The sequence below is a fragment of the Schistocerca americana genome, chromosome 1 (assembly GCF_021461395.2).
Source record: "Schistocerca americana isolate TAMUIC-IGC-003095 chromosome 1, iqSchAmer2.1, whole genome shotgun sequence".
NCBI classification, from domain to species: domain Eukaryota; kingdom Metazoa; phylum Arthropoda; class Insecta; order Orthoptera; family Acrididae; genus Schistocerca; species Schistocerca americana.
In genome coordinates this window covers 131,375,826-131,392,355 of record NC_060119.1, presented here as the reverse complement: position 1 = coordinate 131,392,355, position 16,530 = coordinate 131,375,826, and the positions used below count along the sequence as shown (strand labels likewise).

At 41.7% G+C, this 16,530-nt stretch overlaps 1 protein-coding gene across 1 annotated transcript in view; it reads left to right on the top strand.

Moving 5' to 3' along the window:
- The window catches only part of LOC124605812 (vegetative cell wall protein gp1-like), a 52,577-nt gene extending 52,190 nt beyond the window's left edge, over window positions 1–387 (top strand). The window contains exon 3 of the mRNA XM_047137762.1: window positions 344–387. Within this exon, the coding sequence (XP_046993718.1) occupies window positions 344–387 (44 nt within the window). The remainder of the gene's footprint in view (window positions 1–343) is intronic.
- Window positions 388–16,530: the final 16,143 nt, after the last annotated feature.

Here is a 16,530-nt window from a genome sequence, read left to right as displayed (position 1 = left end):
TACGACGTGTGTTACGAAATCAGGGACGAATACTTACCGCTCAGCAGGAGGACTGATATTCCGCCACCATAACAAACTTCGATTATACTTGCAAGACAATTCGCTTTAGTTCGTAGTGCCATCTGTTTCAGCTACACGACAAGAGCGTACGTACAGAAAAGATGGTTCGGTATATTTTACTTCCGGCTATATATGTGCCGTTCATGACAGTGCAGACACGCAGTCATTTACTGTGTGGTCATCAACGTCTAGACTGTGCCGTGAATGAGTGCAAGAATGTGTTCTTCACAGATGTATAACGCTTTAGCTTGCACCTAGTTTTTCATCGCTCATTCGTTTTCAGGTAAGGTGGTGATGGGTGTGATTCTCGGAACGTCGTGGGCGTGAGGTTATGGTGACTTTAGAGTGGGGACAGGGGGAGGGTGGGAGGGGGAATTCTGGTGTGCGCAGGCTTAAATGTTGGTTTGGGACATGGGGCTTCACTTCTTCATTAGAAATTGGGAGATTACCGTCAGCACTCTGAGGTACAGAGAAATGTAGCTGCAGCAAAATGTGCGACTTTTCCGATGTACTGACCAGCTAGTAAAGTGCAGCTGCATCAAGCCAGTCTGGTAGATGAATTTCTGACTGGTGAATATTTGGTAGACTTGTAAACAAGGGCTACAGAAATGAATCCTACTGAACAGCGAGTATGCGTTTGAGAAGACGAATTTGAATCCCAGCAGCCACCATCTACGAATCTTCATCGTATAGCTGTTACTGAGCAATGAAATCAAGTTTCAAAAGAGCTATAGAGAAATTCCACAACATGCTATAGCTGGGCCAACTTCTCGATTCGATACCTTCTGTGACAGGGAGCGCACCCGACCAAATAAAATCAGCCTTCGGAATGGCGCTGATGGAGCTTTCAAGCAGATTAAAACTGTGGCAGGTCTCGAACCCGGAACGCATGCTATTCATCTAAACCTATATCTTCATGATTAATCTGCAGTTCATATTTAAGTGCCAGGCAATGGATTCAAGCTATTTCCCTACTGTTCCACTTTCGAAAAGTGCGTGGGAAAAACGAACATTTAAAAATCTTTCTGTGCGAATTCTGATTTCACTTACTATAAGCATTTCTCCCCATGTAGGTGGGTACCAACGGAATATTTTCACAATCTGAGGTGGAAGTTGGTGATGGAAATTTCATGAGAATCCCGCCGCAACGAAAAACACCTTTGTTTTAATGATTGTCATCCCAGTTCAAGTATCATATCCGCGGCGCTCTCTCACATATTTCACGCTAGTACAAAACGAGCTGCCGTTCTTTGAACTTTTTCGATGTTCGTCATCCTGTGTGATGCGGACCCCGCATCGCATAGCAATGCTGCAGAAGAGGGCGGACAATCGTAGCGTAGGCAGTATCTTTAGCAGACATGTTGCATTTTCTCAGCGTTCTACCGATAAGTCATCGTCTTTGGTTTGCTCTACCCACAACATTATCGTTCCACCTTAAGTAATTCGTAATTGTAATCCCTAAGTATTTACTTGAATTTACAACCCTTAGATTTGTGTGATTTATCATGTAACCGAAATTTTGCGGATTCCTTTTTCGTTATTTAGAGTCAACTGCCACTTTTCGCCTCATGCAGATATCTCGTCATCGTCTTGCGATTGCTTTTGATAATCTGATGACTCCATAATACGGTAAATGACAGAATCATCTTCAAACAATCTACGTAAGCTACTCAGATTGTCTCCCAAATCGTTTATGTAGATAGGGATCAGCAGAGGGCCTACAACACTTGCTTGGCGAACGCCGGATATTACTTCTGTTCTACTCGATCAGTTTCCGTCAGTTACTACGAACTGTGACCTTTCTGACAGGAAATCACGAATCCAGTCACACAACTGAGACTTTAGTCCGTAGGCCCACAATTTGATCAGAGGTCGCTTGTGAGGCACGGTGTCAAAAGCCCTCTGGAAATCTAAGAATACGGAATCCGTTTGACATCCGCTGTCAACATCACTCATTACTTCGTGAGAATAAAAAGCTAGTTGTGTTTCACAAGAACGATATTTTATGAATCCGTGTTGGTTGCTTGTGAGTAAATCGTTTTCTTCGAGATAACTCAGCGCGCAGCTCGTGGTCAAGTGGCTAGCATTGTTGCCTCTGGATCACGGGCTCCCGGGCTCGATTCCCGGCCGAGCTGGGGATTTTCTCTGCCCGGACACTTGGTGTTTGTGTTGTCCTCATCATTTCATCATCATCGTCGCCATCATTCGTGACAGTGGCTAGATTGGATTGTGTGAAAATTGGATTGCGTCAAAATTGGGACTTTGTACAGGCGCTGATGACCGCGCAGTTGAGCGCCTCAAAAACCAATCATCATCATTCGAGATAACCCATAATGTTTCAACACGGTATATGTGCCGAAATCCTATTGCAAATCGACGTTTAGCGATGTGGGTCTGTAATTCAGCGGATTATTTCTATTTCCTTTCTTGGACATTGGTGTGACTTATGAAACACTCCAGTCTTTAGGTACGGATCTTCCAACGAGCGATCGGTTGTATGTGATTGCTAAATATGGATCTATTTTGTCAGCATACTCTGAAAGGAACTTGTCTGGTATACGATCATCCCTTGCCTTTATGAAATGATTGAAACTGCTTTGCTACACCTAGAATATCTACACCTAAGTTACTCATGTTGGCAGTCGTACTTGGTCGAATTCTAGAATTTTTTATTTGTCTTCTTTGGTGAAAGAATTTCGGAAAACCTTATTTAGTAACTCTGCTTTACTGGCAGTCTCATCAGTAACATTAACATTGTTATCGCTCAGTGAAACTGAAATTGCCCTTTAGAAAAATTTATGAATTACTGTGCTGATAAACCTCTTACATTATTTGATTTTCAAACAGCTGAGCAGAACTGAACGTACTCAGACATTTCGCTCTTTACCTTCTCTAATCAACACTAAACAGACACACAATATTTTTAGCGCAACGCAATCTGACTTTCAATAATCTCTACAAAAGAATGGCCCTAACTAACAATAACCTATATCTTTCATGGATCACTTACCTCACAAAAATCTTAATTACTCGGACTACCGCAATACAGCGAGTGCCAACACTGCCAGCTAAATAAAAGATTTTAACTACTGAAGTCAGTAACTACTGATGGGCATTGTTAGCAAATGAATGATTTTGATAGAGAATAAGCAATGTATTTACCTTAACAGTGTTCAAAAGTGAGGTGTGCGTACTGTAAGACCTTCGGTACACACACCATCAGATTATTTGACTTGTCGCTCTAACGAAGTAGGCGAGTGTCAGCAATATGTCTCGTGGTCTTATCGTGGCGTGTTTATCTTCTGCCGTTAGGTCAGACGATAGAAATGCCACTTGCACGCTTAGAGTAGCAGATTGATGGTGACCAACCTTAAACAGGACTTGATTAATTTTCACACACATTTATTAAAATAATAAAAAACATAGATATTACGTAATTTGATTCTGGATGCTATTTACAATTGACAATCTGAAGTTCCTTTAGTCTTTGTACGTTAATCCTATTTTCACATATCTCTGATACTTGACAAAGTGTCCATTCATTTATCTTCATGGCTATGTACAGGAATGTGATAATCTTATTAGGCGCAGACTGAAACTTGACTATAGACTGGTACAGACAAATGCGGACTAATGAAGACTGATGCAGACTGACTAATTGGAGGTCTGTACACTCGTTATAATACCTCGTGCGTTCAGGTATCACTGCGCGAGTGTGATCCGCGAGGAGAAAAGGTTCTACGTTAGCAACAATCTCATTGGCTGCCTTACATATTAATACGCGGATCGGTGGAAGCAGAATTTGGTCCGTCTCTATGGCAGGGCCATCTCGTAGTGCGGAGACGGACGAGCGCTGCGCCTGCGCTGTTGTGCTTAGCGGGGCGTGCTCTAGTGGGAAAGTTGGGCACGCGCTGACTACGCGGAACTGTGTACACAACAAAAAGTATATATATATAATCAGTTCATGACATCCAGTCTTACAAATTTCAAAACTCTGCTATCTCTCTCCCCACATCCACCACTGCTGGCGGCTCACCTCCCACTGCACAACGCTACGCGCTGTTCACATCCAACTGCCCAACACTACAGTAGCGAATATTCCAACAATGCCAACCAGCCACAGACTGCACACAGCACAGTCAGTGATTTTCATATAGAGCGCTACGTGGCGTTACCAGCATAAAAACCGAAACAGCCTACTTAGAAAACTATTGATTGCGTCTTCCCGCTGGTGTCCTTTACATATGACCAGAGTCTCTTTGAATTTCGAGACAGAGTTTCGTTATGGAAAGTAATAAAAGCATCTCTCACTGAAGTTCGCGCTGCATATCGAGCTTCTGTAAGACTTCGCCAATCTTGAGGGTTCTTTTAAATTTGGCATGCTTTTTCCGTTGCTTCTTCAACAGTGTTCTGATCTGCTTTGTGTACCGTGGGGCATCAGTACCATCTCTCGCTAATTTATTTGGTATATGTCTCTCAGTAGCCGTCGATACCATTCCTTTGAATTTAAACCATATCTTGTCTACGGTTACATATTCATATTACAAAGAGTGGAGACTGTCTCTTAGAAAATGTGTGAAAATGCTCCAACGATGAGCCACCCAGGCTCGTCTCAGCCGCCCCCCCCCCCCCCCCGCCTCTCTGTGCCACCCCCTCACATCTTTACGTCTGCAAGTACCTCATATCTGCTGCCTTCCAAGCTGCACAGAAGTTCTCCTCCATATCTTGCGGGAATAGAACTGTGTTGCGCTGTTGTTCACGACCAGTATTATCTATAGCATCGAAGATAAAAAGAACTTCTGGAAACGTCTTCTTATCGACTGGTTTAATCTGATGATATGCCTGCACCACGTACGTAGCGAAGTTGTACAGAAATGGGCAAACTGCCTGCTGGAGCCGCTGTCCGCTACGTTACTTGTAACACATGACACACAGTGGAGCCACATGGCGCTGTGCGCTGCTAACCCGACTGGCCGCTCGTGCACCAGATGTTGCGACCTGCAGTTGAGAATAACGACTACGAGAAACCAACACAGCGATCAGTACCAAGGAAAAACGGGTTGCCTTGCCAACCGCTACTTCATTCTTAGCCCAAAAGCGTCGCTAAGCGTCACTATACGATGGCCAGGCGGTAGCCCGCTGTTTTCACGACCGTCGATATCGACTTTTGGGTCAAAATCAGTCAGTTTATAGACTACATATACAAGATTTGTTTGTGTGTATGGCTTTGTGCTAACCATTTACAGAAACCTAAATCGCACAATGATTCAAGTTAAAAGAAATACCCATTCGATCAAATTAAGAAGAACTAATATTACGAGGGTTCACTGGAAAGTAATGCCTTAACCTTCGTAACTCATCAATAGTTGGCAGCCTTGGTATGCGGCAGGTACTGGCTTCTTCCGTAGTCTCTTCTCTATAGCTCCAGTTGGCAGGGAGTCCTAGCATTGAACGATTGTGTTGTTACAGTGTAAAGTATGGAATCCTGAGCAGACGGTCGGTCAATGCGATTCTTGACAACAGAAGGTGTCACCCCAAAGGAGATTCATCAGAGAATGAAATGAGTTTATGGTGATTGTGTTGATGTGAGTACTGTGCGTCGTTGGGCGAGTAAGTTTAAAGATGTTGAGGTGGGAATATCTGACCTGCGTAACAAACAAAGAGTTGGACGTCCTGTGACAACAACCACCGAGTTCCACAAGCAGAATGTTGACGACTCACTCAGGACGATCGTTGTATCACTCAGAGAGAAATTGAAAGCTAACAATGGTCCGAAAGGAAAAGAGAAATGTTTTCCTGCAGCATGACAATGCCAAACCACACACTTCACGTGCCACCACAGCAGAACTTCAGAGACTGAATCTCACCACCGTACGGCATCCTCCATACAGTCCAGATTTAGCGCCATCTGACTTCCATCTGTCCCCAATAATGTAAGACGATCTGCGGGGACATCATTATGCTTCTGATGAAGAAGTTAAGAGATCTGTGAGACTGTGGTTGCAGAAACAGAGTGTCGACTTCTTCCGTGACAGCTTCTGAAAACTTATTCAACGTTGGCAGAAATGTATACAATTGGCTGGTGACTATGTGGAAAAGTGAACATTGGTAATTAAAGACCACATACTAAGGATTATTTCTGGGTTGATTTATTAAAATATTCCCATCCAAACCCATTTAACGAAAGTGGAGGCATTACTTTTCATTCAACCCTCGTAGACAAGACTCTTTAGCTTTGGTTGACGACAAGGCGATTGTGGCCGTCCGCCTATTGGGACGTGAATATTGAATATTCTTATACTGTCTGTCTACCTTCACACTGCCAGTCCTGGACTCTCAGAGAATATTAATTCCGGTCCAGGAGAGAACCTGTAAAAGGGGCCCAAAGCGACTCCCAGACTCTCAATAATATTGAGCAATTTTTTCTGTTGTGCAGCTTGATCATCCAGTGATTGAAGGTTGTGTAATAAATTGAGCAAATTGGTTGGACTCTATAGTCTGTGGATGTAATTGTGTGCCCCATATACCAAACTTATTTTGCGTGACTTGATCTGATGCGTAACCGCATTGTCGAAATGACTTAGAAAACAAGAAGAACGCACGTTCATTTCAGAATTATTGGAAGTATATAGGAGTAGGCAACCTCGTGGTTTGAAAAATCTTACGAATACAGTAACTTTAAAAAGAAAAACGAGTAATACTATAAGCTGTCGAAAGATAGGGAAATATTGTAAGGTTTCTAGTTATTTTTTGTGTTCAATGAAAATGATGTGCTTTTATTCGATGTGTCATACTTCATATTTGTAGACTGGATATTTTTTTAAGCAGAAGTCTCCAACAGTCCAAACGTGTTACGCCACTTCTGAATACAAGTAATTTGATCATCAGTTGTCACTAGTATTGTCGTTGCCTGTAGTATTACAGAGAAGTTGTAACCTCCCCCTCACTTATCGACCTTAATGACAGTGAAAAATTAAACCACGTGTACCTAATGGAAATTTGGGAAAAGCAATCGTCACCGAAGTTAATCTGTCGGTAAAGAGGGAGGAAAGGGTTACATCTAAATGAAAGGAAAAAAGCAAATGAAATTGGTGGAAATTAATTTTGAAAAGGGGTAAAGTTAATAAAGAAAGTAAATGTGCGGCCGTTACGTTAACAATTAACTAGCGGTAATTAGATATTTGAGATTTGGGGGAAATTACGGTCGCCAGTCCTAAGGACAATTACTACAGTAACTGAAAAAGAAAGGTTATTACACATATAATTAGCACTAGAAGCGTGGCAACTGGAGGTTGACACGTGTAGTGTGAAAACTGAAAGTTTGTCAGAAGTAATAAATTTCGCTACACTCTGACTTAATTTAGCAAAAGAGTTAACAAAACCGGAAAATCGAAAGTTAATTTAGTGACTGAAGTTAATAGTGAGCTATCTTTCTGAAGCACATCGAAATTCAGTAAAATACGGTTGGTCTTGGACTACCTCAACAATCATTTCAAAAGCAACTTGAATCTACGCAATTTAGAAATAAGAGATTTTACTTTGAACTTGAATTCAATGATTCTGAACAATTAACAATAGTAAAATTTAGTACGTACCAAGCTGAGCTGCAGTCACAGGTAAGCTAAAATATGGTAACAAAACTCGCACTCTTAATTTGTGCTTGCGTAATCTAAATATTGTAGCCAGCTATGAATACTTAAACTGAACTTTGAAATTAAAGCAGTGAAATGGAATTATGCTGGCGTTTGAATTTCAACGACACTCGGGTTCATTTCGGAAAAGGAAGGGACCCTGCTTGGTAATGCAATTGGGACAATGAGCAACAAAAGTTCATGCTAAGTTGCTGTAATTTTGCGAGGCAAGTGGAACAGTTTGAAAAGCTGAGGTCTGCCATACAGTTCTGAAACTTTACGTGCTTTTAGTCTTCCTTGTTGGTTGATTGAAGGTTTGAAGTCGTCGATCGAGGAGGTGGCGACAGTCACTCATTGTCGGCCGTCGCCGTTGCAGAAGCTGGATGTTGGCGCGCCTTCTTCTCGACACGGTCACCAGACGAAACGGGCTCTTGATGTGCGCCAGCTAATGCTTCCCGTCCGCGACACCATGTCCGAAACTATCATCGCAAGTCGAGCGCAATTACATGCTGCCAAACCCCGAAAGCGCGTCAACTCGCGGGAGCTTCACACCACACACCTGCTCCACTCGCTACTCCCGTCAGACTCCCACTCTGCCCGCGCTCCACGCGGCCGAGTTAACACTACCAAAGATCCTACACACTTTGATTCTTCACACGACCTATCGATGTAATCGTTCGATAGCAGTTTTCCCTAGGCAAGACCCAGCCTAAAAATACAAATAATCTTTACACAACAAACCAATTATACATCGACATAAATGCATGAATATATATATACAAATAGTAAAACAATTACAATATGTAAAGACACAGAAATATCATATATTCAGGTAGCAAAAATAAGGAAAACGAATTATAGTACAATAGATGGAAATAGGAAGATATGCATTTCCGGCGTTACAAAGTAAGTGAGGAACTCGGGTGTTGATTGCGCTGCTGACAAGGGAACCTCCCCATCGCACCCCCCTCAGATTTAGTTATAAGTTGGCACAGTGGATAGGCCTTGAAAAACTGAACACAGATCAATTGAGAAAACAGGAAGAAGTTGTGTAGAACTGTGAAAAAATAAGCAAAATATACAAACTGAGTAGTTCATGGGGAGATAAGCAACATCAAGGACACTGGAAACGCGGGAGCGCCGTGGTCTCGTGGTAACGTGAGTAGCTGCGGAACGAAAGGTCCTAGGTTCAAATCTTCCAACAAGTGTAAGTTTTAATTTTTTATTTTCAGTTTATGTGACAAACTCTTATGTTTTCATCACTTTTTTGGGAGTGATTATCACATCCACAAGAAAACCTAAATCGGGCAAGGTAGAAGAATCTTTTTACCCATTCGCCAAGTGTATAAGTTGGGTGGGTCGACAACATATTCCTGTCATGTGACGCACATGCCGTCACCAGTGTCGTATAGAATATATCAGATGTGTTTTCCTGTGGAGGAATCGGTTGACCTATGACTTTACGATCAAATGTTTTCTGTTCCCATTGGGGAGGCACGTCCTTTCGTCTACTAATCGCACGGTTTTGCAGTGCGGTCGAAAAATACAGACACTAAACTTATTACAGTGAACAGAGATGTCAATGAACGAACGGACAGATAATAACCCTGCAAAAATAAAGAAAGTAAAATTTTCAGGCGAGGGAAAGCTTGAACAAGGATCTTTCGTTCAGCAGCTGCTCACGCTACCACGGGACCACGGCGCTTTCAAGCACATTTCCTCCATGATGTTGCTTATGTGGCCCATGGACTACTCAGTTTGTATATTTTGCTTATTTTTTCACAGTTCCACACAACTTCTTCCTGTTTTCTCAATTGATCTGTGTTCAGTTTATCAAGGCCTATCCACTGTGCCAACTTATAACTGAATCTGAGGGGGGTGCGATGGGGAGGTTCCCTTGTGAGTAGTCGCCGCCGGAAGTGGCCGAGCGGTTCTAGGCGCTACAGTCTGAAACCACGCGACCGCTACGGTCGCAGGTTCGAATCCGGCCTCGGGCATGGATGTGTGTGATGTCCTTAGGTTAGTTAGGTTTAAGTAGTTCTAAGTTCTAGGTGACTGATGACCTCAGATGTTAAGTCCCATAGTGCTCAGAGCCATTTGAACCATTTTTTTTAATGACAGTAACTAGCAGAAAACTAAGATGCAAATGCAGAGCATGTTGTTATTTTGAAATGTGATTTGAGAAGTGTGAAGATTTCAGGTAATGTTACCGCTGCATTACTTGCTCGTGCATAATTTTTCTCTTTTTTAGGTCGGGTCAGTTAGTTACTTGAACTGTCGCGACGAGATTGAGTAAAATTATCTGTTCACAAAGCTTGCAATCAGAGTTAAAGATTCATCACTCCTTTACCACTCTATTAACTAATTTCGCGGCCCAGTCATATTTTTATAAGATGTTATTTTAGTAGGGATGGTTATAATTGTTCATGTATCAGAGTTTCGCAATACAATTTTTGCTTACTAGTCATTTAGTAAGTCGAATTTGTATCACCGTAGCCTCACGAAAAATTAGTTTTCTAAATGGGTACCGCCGCGCTACTCTGAGTGGAACACAGTCATCCAAAGTAAAACATAGGTGCTTAGCACAGCTGCTCTTCCTTGCATTGCACTTGGGCAAGACGTTTTCTTTTCCTTAGCTGCCGCGCTATATTTTATTTTCAGCACTTTCGGGGAGTATCGACTTTCCGCTGTCACAGCGTAGGCCATTAAAATTTGTTACTGCCCGTCTAACATTACAGTCAGGACACTGTTACACAATTCGCAGTTAAGCTTTACATTTCAAAATTATCAGGTCCTATTAGCAGTATAGCACTGTTTACTGCACTATACAATACAGAATTTCACAGAATAGCTTATTTAGTATATAATTTTAGTTTTTTAATTATTTATGATAAAAGTTAACTGCAATACAGTACACAATTTCAGACATTTGTCGAATCTTTCAGTCAGATAGCATTTACGTAATCACTTCACTTTGCATTGTTTAGAATAACATTCAACGCAAACATACACGAAAGTTAAGAACAGTAAACCAGTTTAGTTTACAACAACAACACACAAAAGAACATAAAACATAAAAGTCACAATACAGCCGGATAAAGGCAAGCTTCAATTAGGTAAAAAGTTAAATTCGTTGTAGACCAATTATAGGAAGGAACTGAAAAGAACTAGCAATGCTACGCAAAACGGAGCTGGTGGTGAGAAGCTGCTGGTACTTTGTTGGCATGAACCTCTTGTAAGAGCAAAAAAACCTTTTCTAATTCAAATATAATCAGAATTTCAACATTAAATTCGTATATACATATCTCCTTACCTTTATATAAAGTTTCAAATTTTCTGTAACAGATGTACACGTTTCTGTCTCGATTAGTCTTATTGATGCGGTTACATTGCACTTATGGACTTTGGGTCTTCAAATAAATTTCCTTTAACCAACTAACAGAAGTTCATTGACAGGCAATGACTTGCAAAACTAGCATCTGGCAAATGAATGCCCTTTTCCTTAAATATCACTTCGCTCTCTCAAGCAATATTAAATATATTGCACAACAGGTTATACATTGCAGAAGTATAACAAACGAGCAAGCGTCCATCCTCAGAAAGTTCTGAACATTTGTCTCTCTTATCCTCAAATCTCGCAGTAAACTTTTATGTGCCATCCTTCTTCTCTTCTTACACCACTCCTTCATATTTCTCTACTTCGTCTTTACTTTCCGTGTGTGTAAAGCCAGCCCAGAGGCGAAGTAATAACTGGCGCACATACCCGCTATGCTTGTGCCTCCCAAGAGTGACATATAGTTTTGCGCAATGTAACTTCACTCTCTCGCTATGCATCAATATACAGCACAAAATTATTGGCTAATATTATTGACAGTCTAGGAGCTGCTTAATATAAATGCCCAATGAATGCGCTATGGTTAATTAAAATAATGGCCCTGACTAAAATATTCATCTGACTGCGTTCATGTTAGCTATTCTTCCTTGCATACGAAATGTGAAAGTGTGAATTCTAGAAGATGTTCTATAAATTACGTAAATATTTTTAACGCTCACATAAACTGTCAGCCCATTCGAGCTCACATCAGTAATCACACTGCAATACTTCCACTTCAGAAACCTCAAACTTCATGCAATGCGTGTAATACTGATTCCTGTCTACTGTTAAACAATTCATCTCAAATTTAAGATAAAACATTAAGAATTTTGGCCTGGTCCATAATAAAATTAATTTTTTGCGGTATCAATTGTTGATACCACCCCGAGCCGTGCTGGCCCCGGCTAATGCGTTGGTTAAAACCTTGACTGCTACTCTGCGGTTGGTTTACCGCGATTATTGCGGTTATGCCGTGGTTCTTCCTCTTTCTACGTGTGGCAGCAGCGGTGTGTATCGATATTCGCACCTTCTACTATCTTTGGTCTGGTGCTTATTGTTTCCGCCTAGTCGGTGTGCGGCAGTCGGTCGGTTGGTGTGGATCAGCCAGGAAACCTCGTGCGGCGTAGTGGGCCGAGCCCGCTGGCGGTCTCTACACAGTGTCGGAGTGTGTGGGAGCTGTTCCGGTTGCTACGAGGTTCGTGGCTCACCGACACAGGACATCAAAGTTGAGTGGTGATTTAACTGCCAAATCCAGTCTGTTCACATTGTGCCGTTGGTTTCCATGGTTGGCTGTTGGGGGTATTCCCGTGAGCAACAGCGAGTGTTCTAGTTGGCGAAAGTTTGGCCACCAACCGGTGGAGTTTAACTGTATTTTGGTTATTTGAAGTCCAAGTGCAGCAGTGGAATTTTCTGCCATGTGGCCGTTAGTGTTCCGGTTACCTGCCCTGGCCGCTAACGTAAAATGCAACCAGGGTCCTTTCCTCGCCGTGTTGTCGCTGTCCAACACATGTGTGTAGTTTTGACAGCTTAAGCATACTTGTTTGTGGGCGGTAACGCCTTTTACATTTTGGCTTTGGAGTTTCTTGTGTAATTGTCGGGTGGAAGGCAAGTCGTCTTGTCGGTGGGTCCGTTGACTGGATCTTGGTTGGGTTACCGGCGGATCGGATATAGTTGGGCCGACTACCTGTCTCCCCTATGCGAACATTAATATTTCAAGTGCAGACCGGCCCCCAGAAACTTCTAAGCGCTGCTGGCTGTACTCTCTTTTGTTATTGACGTTTGACTGTGCATTGTAATGGCTCATAGCCGATATTTTGAATTTGGATGCTTTTTAGTTGGGTCTTAAATAATGGGCCTTCAGCAGCTTTAAAATTGAAAGTTCCTTACTTGTCAAGTCTTGCGTAGTTTGGGCCTTTAGCCTCATTTAAAATATTTTGATAAAGCTTTGGGCCTTCTGCCTTTTGAAAATTTATTGTAGTTGTGTTTTTCAATCATGGACCTTCAGCCATTTTAAAAATTAAAGAGGTTGTGCCCTTTAGCTATAACATTGTGTGAGATATTCAGTCGATAGTTAAGCTCGGAAATTTGCGCTGTAATGTTTGGGCAACTAAATAAAGTTATATATGTTCGATTGTAACTGACGGCCGCTCATTTTTGGCCCCTTTCCACAATTCTAACAACCTGTTTTGTCCTGCGGATTTAACCAGGCGTTTCACATCCCATAGGTGTCGAAGTTGGCAATGGAATTGCAAGCCTGACGCCGATAGCGGTCTTGCAGGATCCAGCAGACACAATGGAGCACGTACACTGAGCCATGCCTCCAGAGGCTCCGTACCACGAGTGCCCTCTGCAACAGTGATACAGTATGGCAAACAGCAGCCACACAGCCCACTCGTGCTTGGAGCCTCCTTGCTACGTGAAGCTACGCAGACGCCGCCAAGTCGCGGCTCTGGTAACCTTATTGATGCTTTAGTTCAGAGAGCCTCATTCTTGTGGCAGATTTCCATATTTATTTTTCTAAATTTATTTACTTATTTATTTCATTAACATTACAGAGTAACCCACCGCCTTGAAATGTAAGGTGGGTCGGATGCTTCTGAATCTAATAGCAAAGACTTCTGATTGTTACAGTCTTATTGGTATACAGTTATTAATGCTTTTTTTTAAAAAAATAATATAAAGAACATAATATATAAACATTTCTCTGGGAATACAGCGAACTGAATGCTTAACAACTGTCAGAATGGTTCCATATAATTTGTTACTACCTAGTTGATGAGAATATAATTTATACAATGAAAATGTCAAAGAAAAATGAAAAAGAAAGAAAAAGTAACACAATGAGCGTCGTTAAGAATAATTTGTAATATGTATTCAGTTGAAGGAGTCTGATAGTTGGTCCAATGTTTCTTGTTAATGAGCTTGAAAGGTGGCTACACTGAGCCACACCGCCAGAGATTGCGCCAGAGAGTATTATTCAGCCGCCTCCACTGGCAGTTCTTGTCGTGAAGTCGTAGTAGGCAGTTCTTATCGAGAAGTCGTGGTGGAGAGTGCTTGTTGAGATGTAGCAGTGGTGAGTCGTTGTTGAGAGGTTCCCATGGAGAGTGCTTGTTCAGATGTTGTCATATTGTTTTGATGGGCTAGACACCAGATGTTGTTGGATTAGGGATGCCGTAATGTGCTTTTCGTCAATATATATGAAGGTAAAAAAAATTCCTTTTTTTTTGTATTATTTCAATGTCTTGAACAATAATGCCTATTGGTTACAGGTTCAGTCAACAAAGCATCTGGCTCGTGTTCTTGTATTAGACTGTATTTCTGGTTTCTATGTGCAATTATAGTATTTCTGGTTTTTTAAAATTACTTCAGTATAAATGATGTTTAAAATATCTGGTCTTATTGAGGAAGAACCGTGCCAGATGTGTACGTTGAATCACACTTCCACGCACAGAACAGCTACACTTGTGTTTTGTTGTTTCGTAGGTTTTATAGTTGCTGGGGACTTAATTAATTAATTGTGTTAACGGAAGTTTTCTCTCATTCTTTGTTGTATATTCTATGCAGTCAGATTGCGTACTAATACTAATCAGGGCCAACCGTTTACGAGACTGCGTAACCGGACAGACAGTAAAATTATTTGCATTTTTATTTAATTAAGCCCCCATGCAAGCTCTGAAAAGAACTGTTTCTTCTGTTTAATTGATATGTCATTGCCAGGAGATCCTATGGATAGTCTGGCTGCCCGTAATCACTTTTGCTCATTTAGCACCACCCAGGAGGCACGTGTAGGGTATTTTAAGGTTAAACCTACCGATGTGAGCAACGCCCAGTGTGAGTAAAACAGAAGTGTGTTGCTTCCATCTAATTAACCAGTCGGCGAACGTAAAACTGGAGGTATGTTTCAGAGGCAGAATTCTTCGTCACAATTGGAACCCAAAATATCTTGGTGTCATCCTGGATCGTACACTATGCTTCAAACAACACCTTCTTAACTTAGCTCAAAAGCTGAGGACTCGAAACAACATCCTCCATAAGCTATGCGGAACTACCTGGGGATCTTCAGCAACCACCCTGCGAACTTGTGTACGAGGGCCGTTTGAAAAGACCGCGCAAAGTCAGAGAGATGGCACCACCGGCGCGTGTTGAGGTCATGTTTAGTTAGTAGCATCGCACACCAAGTTTCAGCCATATTGGTCTATTTTTTGTCTTTGACATTCGTGTGACTCGAATGATTGTCAAAAAAATGACGAAGAAGAATTTCGTGTGGTCATTAAACATTACTTTACGAAAGGCAAAACGTCTCAGGAGACTACAGAGAAGCTTGATATACATTACGATGACTCTCCACCTTCGATTAGAACATTTTATAAGTGGTTTCAAAATTTTCGGAGTGGCCATATGTGGAGGTTAAAACTCCAGAAATCATTGATAAAATCCATGATATGGTGATGGATGGCATAAGAGTTAAGGTGTGTTAGATTGCTAGTGCTGTGGGCATCTCGAATGAAGGGGTACATAATATTTTGCATAAACATTTGGACATGAAAAAGCTATCCGCAAGATGGGTTCCGCGATTACTCAAGTTTGACCAAAAACGGAATCGTGTGATGTGTTGCAAGGATTGTTTGCAGCTGTTCAGGAAGAATCCGCAGGACTTTGAGCGTCGTTTCCTCATTGTCGATGAAACATGGATACATTACTATACTCCTGAGACCAAACAACAATCTAAACAATGGGTTACCAAGGGAGAATCTGCACCAAAAAAGGCGAAGACCATTCTTTCGGCCTGAAAGGTTATGGCGACTGTCTTTTGGGATTCGCAAGGGATAATCCTCATCGACTAACTGGAAAAGGGTAAAATTATTACAGTTGCATATTATTCATCGTTATTGGACCGTTTGAAAACCGATCATCAAGAAAAACGCCGGCGATTGGACCGCAAAAAGGTCCTTTTCCATCACGACAATGCACCACCACACACCTCAGCAGTTATGGTCGCAAAATTAATGGAAATGGGATTCCAACTCGTTTCACATCCCCCGTATTCTCCATATTTGGCTCCCTCGGACTACTATTTGTTCCCCAATTTGTAGAAATGGCTGGCGGGATAAAGATTTCATTCAAACGAGGGGGTAATTGCAGCTACTAATAACTATTTTGCAGACTTCGACAATTCCTATTATTCGGAAGGATCAACAAATTAGAGCACCGTTGGACAAAGTGTATAAGTCTAAAAGCAGACTATGTCAAAAAATAAAGGCTTACTCCAAACAGGTAAGCAGTTTTTATTTTTGCACGGACTTTTCAAACGCCCCTCGTATTATACATTCTCCTAGCATCATCATTTATAAGGCGAATAAAATCACCTAATTAACGCTCGGCCTATCCGAACCATTAAATGATGATGCTGTGACACAAAAAACAAATTCTTAAACAAACAACGGAAGATGGGAAGGTCTCCAAATC